This window comes from Lepidothrix coronata, unplaced genomic scaffold (assembly GCF_001604755.1).
Source record: "Lepidothrix coronata isolate B3197 unplaced genomic scaffold, Lepidothrix_coronata-1.0 Scaffold30, whole genome shotgun sequence".
Taxonomy (NCBI): domain Eukaryota; kingdom Metazoa; phylum Chordata; class Aves; order Passeriformes; family Pipridae; genus Lepidothrix; species Lepidothrix coronata.
Window position 1 is genome coordinate 611,626 of NW_016690210.1, and position 14,666 is coordinate 626,291.

At 43.5% G+C, this 14,666-nt stretch overlaps 1 protein-coding gene across 4 annotated transcripts in view; it reads left to right on the forward strand.

Moving 5' to 3' along the window:
• The window catches only part of ERG (ERG, ETS transcription factor), a 65,802-nt gene that overhangs the window by 39,970 nt on the left and 11,166 nt on the right, over nucleotides 1–14,666 (forward strand). For 3 of the 4 annotated variants that reach the window (XM_017811038.1, XM_017811041.1, XM_017811042.1), the window contains exons 3-6: nucleotides 6,973–7,124; nucleotides 10,084–10,287; nucleotides 11,241–11,321; nucleotides 13,181–13,252. In XM_017811038.1, the coding sequence (XP_017666527.1) occupies nucleotides 6,973–7,124; nucleotides 10,084–10,287; nucleotides 11,241–11,321; nucleotides 13,181–13,252 (509 nt within the window). The remainder of the gene's footprint in view (nucleotides 1–6,972; nucleotides 7,125–10,083; nucleotides 10,288–11,240; nucleotides 11,322–13,180; nucleotides 13,253–14,666) is intronic. The other variant, XM_017811039.1, reaches the window with a different exon arrangement.

Genomic DNA, 14,666 nt, shown 5'->3' on the forward strand with positions numbered 1-14,666 from the left:
GGATTATGGTTTCCATACAGGATGTCACTTCTGTTTATGCCTGGCATACTACTTTACTAACTTTCTATATGATCCCTGCCCACAAAAGAAGGCACATGTGGTTTGGGAAGGGCCCCGTCTCCCTGTATTTCATATTTCACGAAACCACAAATACAACAGTCTTACAAGCTCTTGAAATGAAATACAATTTGAGAAATGTAATCTGTTACCATTATAATAGAATTTCTATAAAAATAATAAAAGAAAAACAAGAGAAAATAGGTCCTGAAAGTTATAGGCCAACTGGGAAGTCGTTGTGGCTTTGGCCTAGCTATCACCATGTCAGACCTCAGCCTTCTCCCAGGCAGCAATCTAATTGTAAATTATGTATATATACAGAACATCATTTCTTAGCTTTGGCTTTTCGTGACCCCCTTCCCTTCTTTCCCTTTCTTCACTCCAACCTGACACGTAAGAAATATTGAAGTGTTTGCGCTAATGGAGAAATGACAACGTGCAGTCAAACTTAAACCAGCTGTTTCCCCACACTGTGAACACAAAGAGCCAGGCTGGTAATATTTATAGCTTGACTGGCCTCTAGTGAGCCAGATGCTGACTGCCTTAATTTGCCATGATGGCCTTAAGGCTTGGAGCAGCTGTGGGCTGCAGGATAGCCAGGGAAAGCGAAGGGGAAAAGAATAGAAAAAGAAAAGATTGATTTAGTCGAAGCTGTTGTTTGATTGGAAATGAACATGAGCAGCTCGATAAATGTGCACCTCCCGTTTCGCCCGCGGAAAGCCAAGGGCGTTGTGTGTGTTGGCGTGTGGTGGTGGCTTTCTTCTTTCACTGGGGAAAGGAACCAGAGGCACCTCTAGGTGACATTTCCAGGTGACCCCTGGGACAGCCCCGTGTAACCCTGAGCACCTACCGAGCGCAGGGCACCCCACACAGTGATTATTCCCTGTGTTTTGGGTGCTGCAGGGTTGTGTTCACGTGGGGCTGCCCCAGTCGCAGCCTCTCCATTGCCATGGTCTGTTGGGGCTGCTGAACCCTTTTGGTTGCCACTGCCCATGGGGAGCTGTGCTCTGCCATGACTGAGTGGCCCCAGGAGGACTTGGTTTGTCACAGAATCCCATAATCATTTAGGTTGGAAAAGACCTCTGAGATCATGAGCTCCAACCTGTGCCTGATGCCCACCTTGTCCCCCAGCCCAGAGCACTGAGTGCCACGTCCAGTCCTTCCTTGGACACCTCCAGGGATGGGGACTCCAACACCTCCCTGGGCAGCCCATTCCAATATCTAATTCCAGTATCTAATCACCCTGTCTGCAAAGAATTTATATATCTTGTTTATCTTTTTTTTTTCTTTTCTTCTGTCTTCTTAGTCCTACTTTTGACACCGTATAGCAAATATAAGCAGCCTGTCACCGTGGCTTCAGCATCACTTTAAGCCACTGGTGTGCATCCTTCCACAGGGGAGGGCTTCCCTCCCTTCCATAGACCTCAGCAGCTTTTTCCCACCCTGGCCATCCCCTTTCCTGAGGGGAAGCATCCCCTTCCCACAGCCACCACACACGGGTGGGGGAGTGACTCAGGTTTTAACTAAGCACTGAGTTATTTACCCATCCACCCATTTCTTTACTTATTTAAGTACTTGCTGGGTAAGCAGCTCCCCAGCCCGGTTCACTGAGCAGTTGGGCAGGAGCCTGTGTGAGCACCCCAGGCAGCATTTTTAAGGCCAGGTCCCTGCCCAGGAGCAGAGGGTTTGGTGCATGTGCAGGGCTCTGCCTGGTGTGTGCACAGAAGATGCCGAGCAGCCACGTCCAAGTGGTGGGGGATGAGTGTGTGTGGTGGACACTGAGCTGCCAGAGCAGCTGGAGAGAGTCCAGAGGAGGCACCAAGAGGATCCCAGGGATGGAGCAGCTCTGCTGGGAGGAAAGGCTGGGAGAGCTGGGATTGTTCAGCCTGCAGGAGAGAAGCTTTGGGGTGACTTGATTGTGGCCTTCCAGGACTGAAGGAGCCAACAAGAAAGATGAAGAGAGACTTATTTCCAAGGGCCTGGAGTGACAGGACAAGGGGGGAATGGCTTCAAACTGAAAAACAGAAGGGTTAGGTGGGATATTGGGAAGAAATTCTTGGCTGTGAGGGTGGGGAGGCCCTGGCACAGGTTGCCCAGAGAAGCTGTGGCTGCCCCTGGATCCCTGGAAGTGTCCAAGGCCAGGTTGGACGGGGCTTGGAGCAACCTGGGCTAGTGGAAGGTGTCCCTGCCCATGGCAGGGGGTGGGACTGGATGATCTTTAATGTCCCTTCCAACCCAACATTTCTGTGATTCTGTGATTCTATGGCAAGTGTTGGGGTCTCTAATATCCCCTCTGGAAACTCCTTTCAGAGTCTCACTTAGTACCCATGGAGATCACCCTCGGTGCCAGGGAAGCAGCTCCCAGGCCTTGCAAAGCTGCTGGTGCATCCCTGCTCCTGCTCCAGTGGCTGGGAAGCACAGGCTCCTTCTCCCCAGGGAGGGTTGGGTTGTCCCCAGTGTAAGTAAGAAATCACTTCTTACTTCTAAGTAGGAAATCTCAGAGAAGTTTGGGGTTTTCTCTTCATAGGCCACTTTTTCAGTGATGAACAGTTCTGGGAAGGAAGCACTGACCAAATCCACCACAGCTTGAGCAGCTGCAGTGAGTGGAGATGAGCCTGAACGTGCTTTGCAATCCTCTCAGTATGAACTGACCTTTGCAGGATGTCATTTTTGCTAAATATAAATTTGAATATGTTGGCCCAAATAGTGGGAGGGAGCTGGTTTGTGGAGCTCTCCCTCTTGTACATAAGGATGGGGTGGGGGCATCACAGCCCTGCTGGGGTCATTCCCCTTTTTCTCAGATCACTGGCATTGCAAAATGACAGAGAAGAGGTGGAGATCAATCTTTATCCAGAAGGAAAGTTCTGGTAGCTCAGCCTGTCCTCTGACCTCACATGGAGACCATGCATGGAAAGCTGTTCAGAGATATCCTTACACTTTTCTACCCTCCTGAGACCCCTTTTCTATAAGTAAGAAAGTTATCCAAGCTTGGATAATTAAATAAATTTATAAAGACATAGATATTTGGACAATACAATTTTTTTTCATTTTTCTCTGTGAACTTCAGAAATATTAAAGAGAGGAGTTGGTATTGTAGGAATGTCACAGAGATCAGGCAGAATTTTGCTGATTCTTAATCTGTATTTCTCTGACACCTTGCATTTTAACACAACACAGGTGTTCTCTGTCACATGGGGAAAATAGTAGCATAGTGAAGAGGAAAAAATGTGTTTCATACACTTATTTATGAACTTCCATCTGCTTTCATCAGAGTCAGTGGCTGGCAAAACTCCAATAAGCTTCAGTAGGAGTGGGTGATAAATTTAACCATCAAATCAGCTCAATTTTAAGTAACCCTGTGTAAAGGTGAGGCTTCCAGGTCCAAGGCCCTGTGAGGAAATACTTTCTCAACAGGCATTTATCAGCAATCAGAGCTGAATCAGCTCAGGCCTGGACTGTTCTTGGGTGCCACGATTGTCTGAAGTCTTCCCTCTTTTTCGGTTTTTAAATGTTTTTCGTGTAAATTCCAGGTGTAACACAGTATATTTACAAAGGGTAAGAATAACATGCAGCTGCAAAGAAAAACATCTTGTGTTTCATTTCAGACCCGGAGCTGAGGATGAATCACTGCAAAGCTGCACCTTTTACACCGGGCACGCTTTCCAAAAGCTGCTTTTCCACCCTGGTGGCTCAGAAATAAAGCAGACTCACAGAAAGTCCTAAAAAACCCCACACCTTTGTAGACAATCACTCTCTTGTTGTTCTGGGCACGAGAAATACCGTTTTCTGGTGTCTGTTTGCATTTTCAGTTTTGCTTTCTGTACTGTGGAAGTCCGTTCCAGGCAGTTGAACTAAGCCCTGGCTCAGTGGTTTTGAGCCCACACTCAATTTGAAGTATCTGAGTAGTCCTGTTAGTCCCATGGAGCTGCTTAAGTGCTCAAAGTTAAGCTTGGTCTTGGGAGATTTGATGAATGGGAGATTTGCTTGTCCACCCAGTGAGCTCTTGACCATCTGCTTCTGGATCTTGATGAAAAGTTATGACTTATTTATGATCTTCTCCCCCACCCCTGTGTGTTTATATTAAGATCAGAAAACCATCTCAGAAGCCCTGTCAGGTTGCCAGAAGTTGTGTGCTACTGGATCTTTCACATCATTTGCTGTTCAGTGTTTACAAGAGTGTTTTTCATGCACAGTTGCCCCTAGAAATGGTGTGGGCTGTGCCGATGGGATATTTCACATCAGCAGAAAGACTTTGGGGTCCCTGCATCTCGAGTTACTGCTCCCAGAAAAAAAAAACAATAAAAAAAATAACTGTGCCAGTTAGATTAAAAGATGCTCCTGGCTCTCCATTTCCCCAAAACATCCCTAAAAAGTCAGTGAATGGGCCAAATAGTTCTTTGTACCATAATTGCTTTTGGAAGTCATGGTGCACATCTGCACAGGTCTAAGGGCAGGAGGAGGAGGATGTTTCCTAATACACATGATTTAGTGTGCAGACTCACTTATGCATACATGCCGTTTCTGTTTATTAAAGTAAATAGAAAAATCCAACATTTTGGTCCCAAGGAACCGTCACAAAAGCTCTCTTTCAACGTTTTATGTCCAAAAGAAAACGTCGCTTTGTTTTGCTCAGCTCTGCTTAGGCAGAAATAGCTGCAGCCCAGGATTATAATTAGTGGTGTGTAGTAGGAGAGCAAAATTAAACCTGGGAGAGTAGTGCCCAAGTGCTCTGGTTGTGAGAGGAAAGGCTGAATTCCCCACCTCTCAAGGGCAGGTGCTGACTGTATCTTCCTTGTGGTTGTTATTCAGCCCTGTGGCTGACAGAGCAGTTCCAGGGCCTTTACACAAGGCACATTTCATATGGAATATGAATACATTTTATTTTTAAACTGAAAACCATCAGCATTTAAATTTTCTTTTATATATATACATTAAGGGGGTAAAATTAGTAGAAACACTGCATAGAAAAAACCTCATATATATATATAAAATATAATTTTAGTATCTAAGATTTTCAGGAAGTCTTCTCACCTTTCCAAGTGCTGGTTACTTTTTTTAAAGCACATGTGTGAGAATTATAATTGCATTACTTCCCAAACCATGGTAGTGCTGAGCAGTCAACTGAGTCACCTGGGACTGGGATAAAATATCTGCCACATCCTTTTGTTGTATGTTGGACAGATGTTGGTCCAAACTATACATTATTTTCCCTCTTTTGCCCTCAAACAATAGCAAAACCCTTCTGGGAAGACACGTGTGTTCTGACCACTGGTGGGCTCATGGTGACATTGCTGCTTGCAAGGATTTCCAATGGAATTTCCAAGCTGGGGAAAGCAAGAGGATCTGGGTTAAACACATTTTGAGGGGCAGATTCTGAAAAAGCACTTCCAGCAGTCTGGGTCTTGGAGGGTCTCTTGGTTCTCTAGACTGAAAATTAATTGGAAGCAAATGAAGCATCAGAAGCTGACTTAGAGCCCAGAGGAGGCCACTAAATTAATCCCAGGGCTGGAACACCTCTGCTATGGAGACAAGGCGAGAGATTTGGGATTGTTCAGTCTGGAGAAGGCTCCAGGGAGACCTTGGAGCACCTTCCAGTGCCTAAAGGAGCTACAAGAAAGTTGAAAAGGGACTTTCTTATAGGGCCTGGAGTGACAGGACAAGGGGGAATGGCCTTGAGCTGAAGGAGAGCAGGGTTGGATTGGATATTAGGAAGAAATTCTTGGCTATGAGGGTGGGGAGGCCCTGGCCCAGGTTGCCCAGAGAAGCTGTGGCTGCCCCTGGATCCCTGGAAATGTCCAAGGCCAGGCTGAATGGAGCTTGGAGCAACCTGGGCTGGTGGAAGGTGTCCCTGCCCATGGCAGGGAGTGTGACTGGATGATCTTTAAGGTCCCTTCCAACCCAAACCATTCCATGGTTCTAGGATTCTGTGATACTGTGACTTTCTGCTTGTTTAGTAAGCCCATAGTACAGTTTCAGGAGTTAAATGGTAGGACTAAAAGAAAGCTTGTCAGTAATGAAGTATCACTAAAAAACCCCAAACCCAGCTAACACCCTCCTTCCCTTGCCAAGCAGCCCCTTTACATTTCCAGGTATTCCCCATGGCTGTGTTCTTTGTTTTGATTTTCGTAACAATTTTTCTCTCCCTGATGAAACACGTTGTAGACATTAAATTAAGGGACAAATATGTCTTGTGTCTGCCAGAAAGAAAACTGTGATGCAATTAAAATGCCATTAGGGAGCCCCCCGTGGGATGTTAAACCTAAAGGCTCTATTCAGAAGGCAGAGCCAAAATTAAAGAGGTGTCTGGTTGCAGATCCTCTGCAGGTTTCCATTCCTTGACTACAGTGCCATGGAGACTGGGCTGGTCGGGAGCTGAAAGGTTTTTCCAGTCGTGTGTGTGGTATTTGGAATTGTGGATTTGGCAAATGCTCCCTTTCTGGGAGCCACACGTGGAAAAGTGTGACATTGCATGGCATAAAGGGCAGCTGAGCCTGGCCCACGTGAAACAACGATGGCAGCGGAGATGGGAAGCTGTCCAAGCCTTGGACTGCTTGGACAATGGCAACTAATAATAGTTTTCCCTCAGAAAATTCGCGTTGGGTGCAGGTCTGTGTTTGCTGAGTCGCCTGTGAGGTGTTTGGAGGGAGAAATGCAGCCACCAGGCTGAGGATGCTCCTGGACAAGCCTCAATTCCGTGTTGGTCTCTGGGAGTAAATCATTAGTGTTTGCAGTTGTTGGAGACATAAATATGTGGTCCACTGAGTGAAGGAATCAACAGAGTCACTGGGTGGCAGATACTGAGTTTTCCAGGGACAGCCCAAGTCCTGTTTTTCCGTTTCATTCAGGGTGATTCTTTGCTAACAGCATTAATTGGATTGGAATAATAATAGAAGCACACCTTTCTTCTCTGTCTAGGAATTCTCCTGATGACTGCAGCGTGGCAAAAGGAGGGAAGATGGTCAGCGGCTCAGACAGTGTTGGGATGAACTATGGAAACTACATGGAAGAGAAGCACGTTCCACCCCCAAACATGACCACCAACGAACGAAGAGTCATCGTGCCAGCAGGTTAGACCCCCTGCTTGAAAATTTCAAGCTGGAAAAAATTGCATTTCCCTGAAATTTACTAAGATTATTTAAGGAGATTTGGACAAAAGTGGCAGTCAGGAAGAAAAGAGCAGTAATTTCCCAGGGTTAGTGAGAGAATGAGATGAGAAGTATCTCAGCAAAGCCACCTCCTCAACCTGTTCTTCTCATTTCAGCAGCAGGACTGGCTGATGACAGGCACTCAGATCTTATCTGACTTCTCCAGCTCCTTTTGGAGGATTTCACCCTGAAGTGGGCAAAAGAGCCACTTGCATTTCCTGGACCATGGACTAGCTGGGTGCAGCCTGTGTGGGAGAAAGGATCACTGTAGCACATGAAATCCAAATACCAAACCACCCTCAGCACATGAAAAGTACAATCCACCAGGGCATCCAAAGCCTTTTATCTGGATTGTCTCCCCTGAGTTTGGGCAGTGTAAAACATTTTAATAAGCAAACTGACAACTCCACTGCAATGTAAGAGCCCAGTTGAGAAATTCCTGGTTAGCCTTGGCAGGCTTGGCTGTGGGATCCAGCAGTTAATGGGCCAAGAAGGCACATCCACTTCTTGCCTTCCAGACAAACCTCTGCTGGAAGTCTGGTTTGCAAAATAATTAGCAGACCCATTTCCAAAATCAGAGGCCATCATGACAGATGTCGTTGTTGATAAACCACTGGATGCACACTGGATAAACACAACACCTGCAAGCAGGAGGGAATGTTTTGCTGCTGGTTCCTCCCCAGCAGAGATGTGCCTATCTGAAATATTGCTGCCTCTGCTCTGTTGCTTAACATTCTTACAGTTTTTCAGTTGCTAAGACGTGCAAGAGTACTGACTGTGGCCAATTTTGCAAGCTGTGATTATTTCAGTTATTTGTCAAGATAGGTGTGGACAAATCTGTTGCAGTGTCCTCTGCAATGGTATTGTCAATTCTGTCCTGAAGACAGAAGAGTGATGCACTGAATAATGAGTGTCCTGCCAACTGGAAGGAGACCACACTGAAATACATGACATTTAAATATCGTTCTAAAATATTTGTCTTCCTGGTGTTTGGCCTTTTTTAGTCTTTTAGCAACACTTAGCTCAGCAAGGTGTTTTTTTCCTAGTGTGTTCCTGGAGGTGTGTTTCGAGGTCAATTTGAGTGACATTCAAGGAATGTCACAGTCACTATTTTGGGGTGACTGGAAGAAATAAGTGGGTATAAATCAGTAGGTTTTGATTACTGCATAGGCAATGTGCAGTTCATGTGGCAACATTCATAAATGAAAAAGAAAAAGTCGTATTTCAGCTGTGGCAACTTTCTTATTCTAATTATCATAAATAAGAATTTAAAAATTATGGGCATCATCAAAATGTTTTGATAAACCTCCTGGTGTTTGGCTGTTTACTTCACACCAAACTGAAGTAGTTGTCAGAGTTCTCTGCTGTAGGTGTGGCCAATCCCATCCACACCCCAGATTTACCACCAGACTTGCATCCCCCTAGTTTGCTACACATTTCATACCAGATGGAGGTATTCTTTTAAGTGGTTTTTGCTGAAATACAGAGAACAGAGAAGCCCAAGGCTTAAAATGCTGAGAGAAGCATTAGAAAAAGGGAGGCACTAAGGGATGAAGGATTAGGAGTGAGCAACAGCATGAGAGTCTCTCGGTATTCCCTGTGGAAAGAGGTCTCCACCTCTTTCAGATCAACCTGAAGAGTCAAAAGAGAGGGAATGGCACGGAAGTTAAGGCATAGAAAAGCTATTTAAGTTATCATCCAGGTCCCAGCCCTTCTACAGACTTCCATGTCTTGGACAGCAGCCAATCAACCTCCATGTGCTCCATTCTCAGTCTTCAGGATATCACAGAATCACTGAGTCTTTTAGGTGGGAAGGCAGAAACTCTTGAAGAATTTGTTTCCCCTTGGCTTTAATACTTTTCTCTGCACAAAGTATATATTGTTCATGGTAGGAGCTGTCTCCTGTTGTGGGGAGGTTCACTAAAGGTCCTGAGGGGTCTTCATGTCGGGTCCTTACTCAAGAACAGCGAAAAGTAAAATGGAAGAGAAATGGAAAAGGAGGAGTTTAGAGGGGGAAAAAGAGTTAAAATTAAGGATTCATTCAAAAACATTTTGCTGCAAATCTGGACTGGTTCTTGTTTTGGTTTTTTTTTTCCCCCAGATGGTTTTGCCAGTACTACAGGTATAAAGTAAAAACCCAGGCAGGTGTAGCAATGTACTCCAGTACAACACAGCATCCAGGAAAGAAAATGTGGAATGTTTTAATATTAGTTACGATATTACCCTAGTTTATGAAATAACTGGTCAAATCTGTGAGTGCTTACTTAACCTACACCCAAAAAAGTGTAGGTCTGACATTAGTGGAAATTTCACTTGAATAAAGACACAGATGCAACGGGAGCTTTGAAAATTGTTCAACTACGAGTTGCAGAGCTGTTGGTGGGTCAGAAACCTCTGTTAATCTGTGGGTAAAACTTATGAGACAAAAGAACTAAATGAGAGGAAGAGCTCATTCAGCAGCAGAGGTTTTGTTAACACTCAGCTCACAGCTCTTCCCTATCAGTTTTCCACAGACAGTTATTCTCCCTTGAGACTGGAATGGGCAGAGGAGTTACGACCTTCCAGGTGTGGACATCTTGTTCCAGAACAATCTGTTAATCAGTGGATAAAACTAATGTTATGGGAGAAATAAATGAGAGAATGAGCTCGGGGATTGTTGGTAACGCTCAGAGCTCACAGCTCTTCCCTAACAGTTTTCCACAGGTAGTTATTCACTCTTACACTCAACACGCCAAATTAATTTCTCGTGCACCTCCAGCAGTCAACAAAAAGGGGGTTAAGGTGTCTCCAGTTTGTCTGTGCCTACATTTATTTTGCACTGGTCCAGTGCATCAACACTCACCCTTCTCTCCTTGTTTTTTGTGGTTTGTGCCACCCCCAGATCCCACGTTATGGAGCACAGACCACGTGCGCCAGTGGTTGGAGTGGGCGGTGAAGGAATACGGGCTCCCGGACGTGGACATCTTGTTGTTCCAGAACATCGATGGGAAGGAGCTCTGCAAAATGACCAAAGATGACTTCCAGAGGCTCACCCCAAGCTACAATGCAGACATCCTCCTGTCACACCTACACTACCTCAGAGAGAGTAAGCCAGTTCTCCGTCACCGCGGTAGAGCCTGCGGTCGGTCTGTGGCTGATGCCAGTCTTAGATTTCGTGGTGTGGATAACTTTATGGATGACTTAACTGGGTTTGCAGATGTTGCTGTTCCTAAGAACACAGTAGGGAATGTGGTCCAAGGCCTTTTGAGTTTGATGGAAAGATTCCCATTAATTTCAATTGGCTGTCACTCATGGCCATCGAAGGAAAAGAGTCAGGGAATCTTTCTGCGTATCCATCTCAGAGGAAAATCAAGCTGAAATTCAGCGTATTCATCAGCATCATGTAGGAAGAAAATCATATGGGATTCAGTGCTAATGTTTTTTCTGGTCACATACTCATTTCTTTCCATTTTAATGATGAGGATGCTAAACAAGAGTGCAAACATTGATTCATAAAGCGAATTCCAGGCATGATTCGAAGGACTGGCAGCAGTTTGCTGCCCTCTGAATAGGATCAGGGAGATTTAACTGAATTGAATTAAAATTCTGTAAATTCATGGGAAAAAAAAAGGAACAGTCCCTGGAGTCCAAATGCAAATTTATTGTGGTGCATGGTTAGCATTTCAAAGGGAAAGAAGGGATGAGGGTTTTCACCTAAGCTTGAGGAAAATTTTAAGAAGTTAAAATGAAGATGGTTTTTAGAATAAAAAACAACAACCAGCATTGCAACACCAGTGCGGTGCAGTCTCCTCCACACGCACACTGCCAGGAAACCAGTTCAGAAATATTGTGCATTCATAATGTGGAATAAATTGAATAAATGAATGCCCTGGTTTAAGCTGTAGCAAACACCCCTCCCTCCAAAGTGCAGGTTGGAACTCTGGACAGACTCGCATTCAGACAATCCTGTCAGGGGAAAAAAAATATGGTTTTTAAAAAAAGATAATTTACAGATTTTTTTTTTTACGTTTTGGTGTTGCTTTTTGTTTTGTTTTGTAGCTCCTCTTCCACATTTGACTTCAGATGATGTTGATAAGGCCTTACAAAACTCTCCACGGTTAATGCATGCTAGAAACACAGGTAATGCTGGCACTGCTCCCATTGCTATAGGGCATCTTGGAAAAGCACAGGATTCCTCTTTATGGGTTGCTTGCTAAAAAAAAATGGAAGTGGTAAATCCAGGAGGGAGACAGGTGGATCCTCTCCTCGCTCTGTGTGTGAGTTTTATGCACAGACACACGGAGAACAGGTGGGATCACTCAGGGCCAGATGGCACAAAAATGGTCTTGCTGGTAATTTCTTGTGTCCTGCAAGAGAAGGGGGTCCCTCACTCACGATAAACTGCAGGTTTGGGGCCTTTTATCCTTTTATTTGAGGACTTTTTTTCTCATTCTGTCTCATTGTACTGTCAGATCTACTCCACAGGTCCCTAGAAACCTGTTGGAGCTCAAAAGTGCTTCAGCACTTGCCTGAGTGCTTTGGGCTCTGGTGAATGGGGATGTCTCCTCCCATGCAGCAAATATTGTAGTAATCAATACAATTGCTATTTATGCAGTTAGCTGATCTCATTTTCTAGCTATACGAGCTGGAAATTCCACTAAGTTTGGTGTTGTAATCTCCACTAAGTATGATCTGGATGTAAAACAATTTTTGTTGATATTCACCTTTCTGTTGATTTGGCCCAGAAAACTGTTGAGTGTAGGTAGGAGAATGACACATGCCCCAAAAGCATCTGTCTTTCAGGATGTGGCTTAAAATATTTATGAGAATAATTCAGAATACATTTTATCTTTAACAGTTGTGCAACAGAGGATGGCATGGAATTGTACATACAGTATGTTATACATGCTGACTAGAGATGTTTGGAATATTGCATGATCATGCCTGAGGGTATTAGTTACCTACAGTGACCAGAAATAACAATCCTTTATGAGAAATGAAAAAGATAATACAGAGCATAATGCAAAAGAAAAAAAGACTTGGATTGCAATGCTTTATTTAGTTTTTCACTTTGAGTGAGTTTTCCAGCAAAAATCACCGGATTAAAGATCTCTCCCTGAGAATAGAGGTTTGCCACCAGCCATAGTGGCAAACACAAAGCCCTACTGTGGGTTGTAGTCCTGCTGCAAACCCCACCAAAGGCAACAAAAAAACAAATTCCATTTATTTTGATGTGGCTTGGAATAAGCCTGAAGTCCTTTTTAAAAATAGATGGACTTTTCCATCTCAGGCTTTTGAGATTCTAATTTTTCAAGCAGCTTCCATATACAGAGATATCCAAGTGTTGTTCAGCAGTTCTGTGTGTTATCTTTTTCTATATATGTGCACTGACAATGATAGTTGGACATTCATTTCACCAAAATAAGATTGTCTGCATCTCTGTCATTGGGAGTGGGAATGCTCATCATCAGCACAGGGAAATTTTCAGTGGATCAAAAGAGTTAGAAAGAAATGATTCTTGAAGTCAACAGTAATTGCACAATTCCTTATGACCCTTTTCAGGTTCCTGGAGAGGGTCATGAGGAGCCCATTGGGGTAGTTGTAGCAATTTCAGTGCCTGAGATATGGGAGGGACTATTTTCTACATCAAGTTCAACATTTTTAATTTTTCTGCTAATGAAAGATAATGAAATTTCTGGGGACCTGACCCAAAAAGTCCCTGTTTGAAAATATGAACCTGTTTAGGGAATGGCAAAGAAGTTTTATTTCCTGGACTTCACTGTCCTTCCTTAAAACAGATTTTTGCAGAGTTTTATCCAGTTATTTGAATGGATTTATATGGGTGTAAAGACTTCCAGAACGAATTTTTATGTATAACAGTCCTAAGTGAGAAATTAGTTATTCATAGTCTTTATTCAGACACGGGAGGGAAAATATCAGTGGGTTTAGGGGCTGTGGAAATGAATCTTTAGGTGTTATTTCATCTTCTCTCTCTTTAGGAGGTGCCACTTTTATTTTTCCAAATACATCAGTTTATCCAGAAGCAACACAAAGAATTACAACCAGGCCAGGTATGAACAATGACCACCTTTTGTGTGCTGTGATGCTACTCTTTTCATCTCTTGAAGTATCTCATTCTTTTTTTCCTTTAACTCTCTTTTTTCATAAACATTGGGCTGTATTTTGAATACACACACATATATTATATACCTGTATTATATATGTGTGTTTATATAATTGTGTAGAGTGAGTTGATTAAATAGAGCAGTTTAATAAGTCTGTTTCTTCCGCCTATCTCTGCTTTTAAACAACTTTATTTACTGTCTAAAGCACCAGAGAATGAGAAGAACTGAGCTCTGTTCAGTTTTTCTGCTGCATTGTCCCAGCACAATCACTTTTCACTGTGCTTAAGTTCTGTGTTTGTAAAATGAGACAAAATTTCCCTCTTCTATAATCCTATTTGAAGTATATTGGGTAAAAACGCTCTAAAACTGCAGGATACATGTTTCTCCTGCTATCTGCTTTTTATTTATGTTTGAGGCAGGCAAACCCCACAACATCTGATTGGGAGTTTAAGAGAGATTTAAATCAGAAAAATCGAAACATAAGAAAGCACTTCTTGCTCAAATGTTTAAAGCCCATGAGAGTTTATTGTGGATGTGCTGGTTGTGAAAAGCTAAAGAGAATAATTAAATAATTGATAATTAAAGAACGTGAGGACGTGGCTAGGAAGCTCAAATTTTTCTTTATATTATCAATTCACCACAAGAAATTCTGGAAAAATGCCTAATCTGGACATTTGCTTTACTAATAATGAGTGCAAAGTACTATGAGACATCAAGAGGAGTTGCAGCAAAATATTAATGTTAAAGGAAATCCATTACTGAGCCAGGGACGTAAACCCAAGTGTTCTGAAGGGACATGCACTTCAATTGACTAAGCTCTTGTGAAAAGATACATTTTTGCTTTAAAACCAGGGGGACTTGGGTAGCAAATATTTTATCTATGCTCTAGGGTATAATCAGTATGATGCATACAAGAAACTATTTTATATACACTTTTATACTTGTATATATGCATGTCTGTAGATTTGTTAATTGATAATTAAAAAAGATAAAGATAAGATAAAGAAACCACTGCCAGGCCATTATGGGTTCAAATCCACCCTGCTCAGGTTGTTGGAGAACAAGCTCTTCTGCTGCATTTATTTGTCTACAGCAGTGAATAAAAAGGCTTTGGGGTGACTTAATTGTGGCCTTCCAGTGCCTGAAGGGAACCTGCAAGGAAGATGGAGAGAGAGATTTCCAAGGGCCTGGAGTGACAGGACAAGGGGGAATGGCTTCAAACTGACAGAGAGTAGGGTTAGATGGGATATTAGGAAGAAATTCTTCCCTGTGAGGGTGAGGAGGCCCTGGCATAGGTTTCCCAGAGAAGCTGTGGCTGCCCCTGGATCCCTGGAAGTGTCCAAGGCCAGGCTGGATGGGG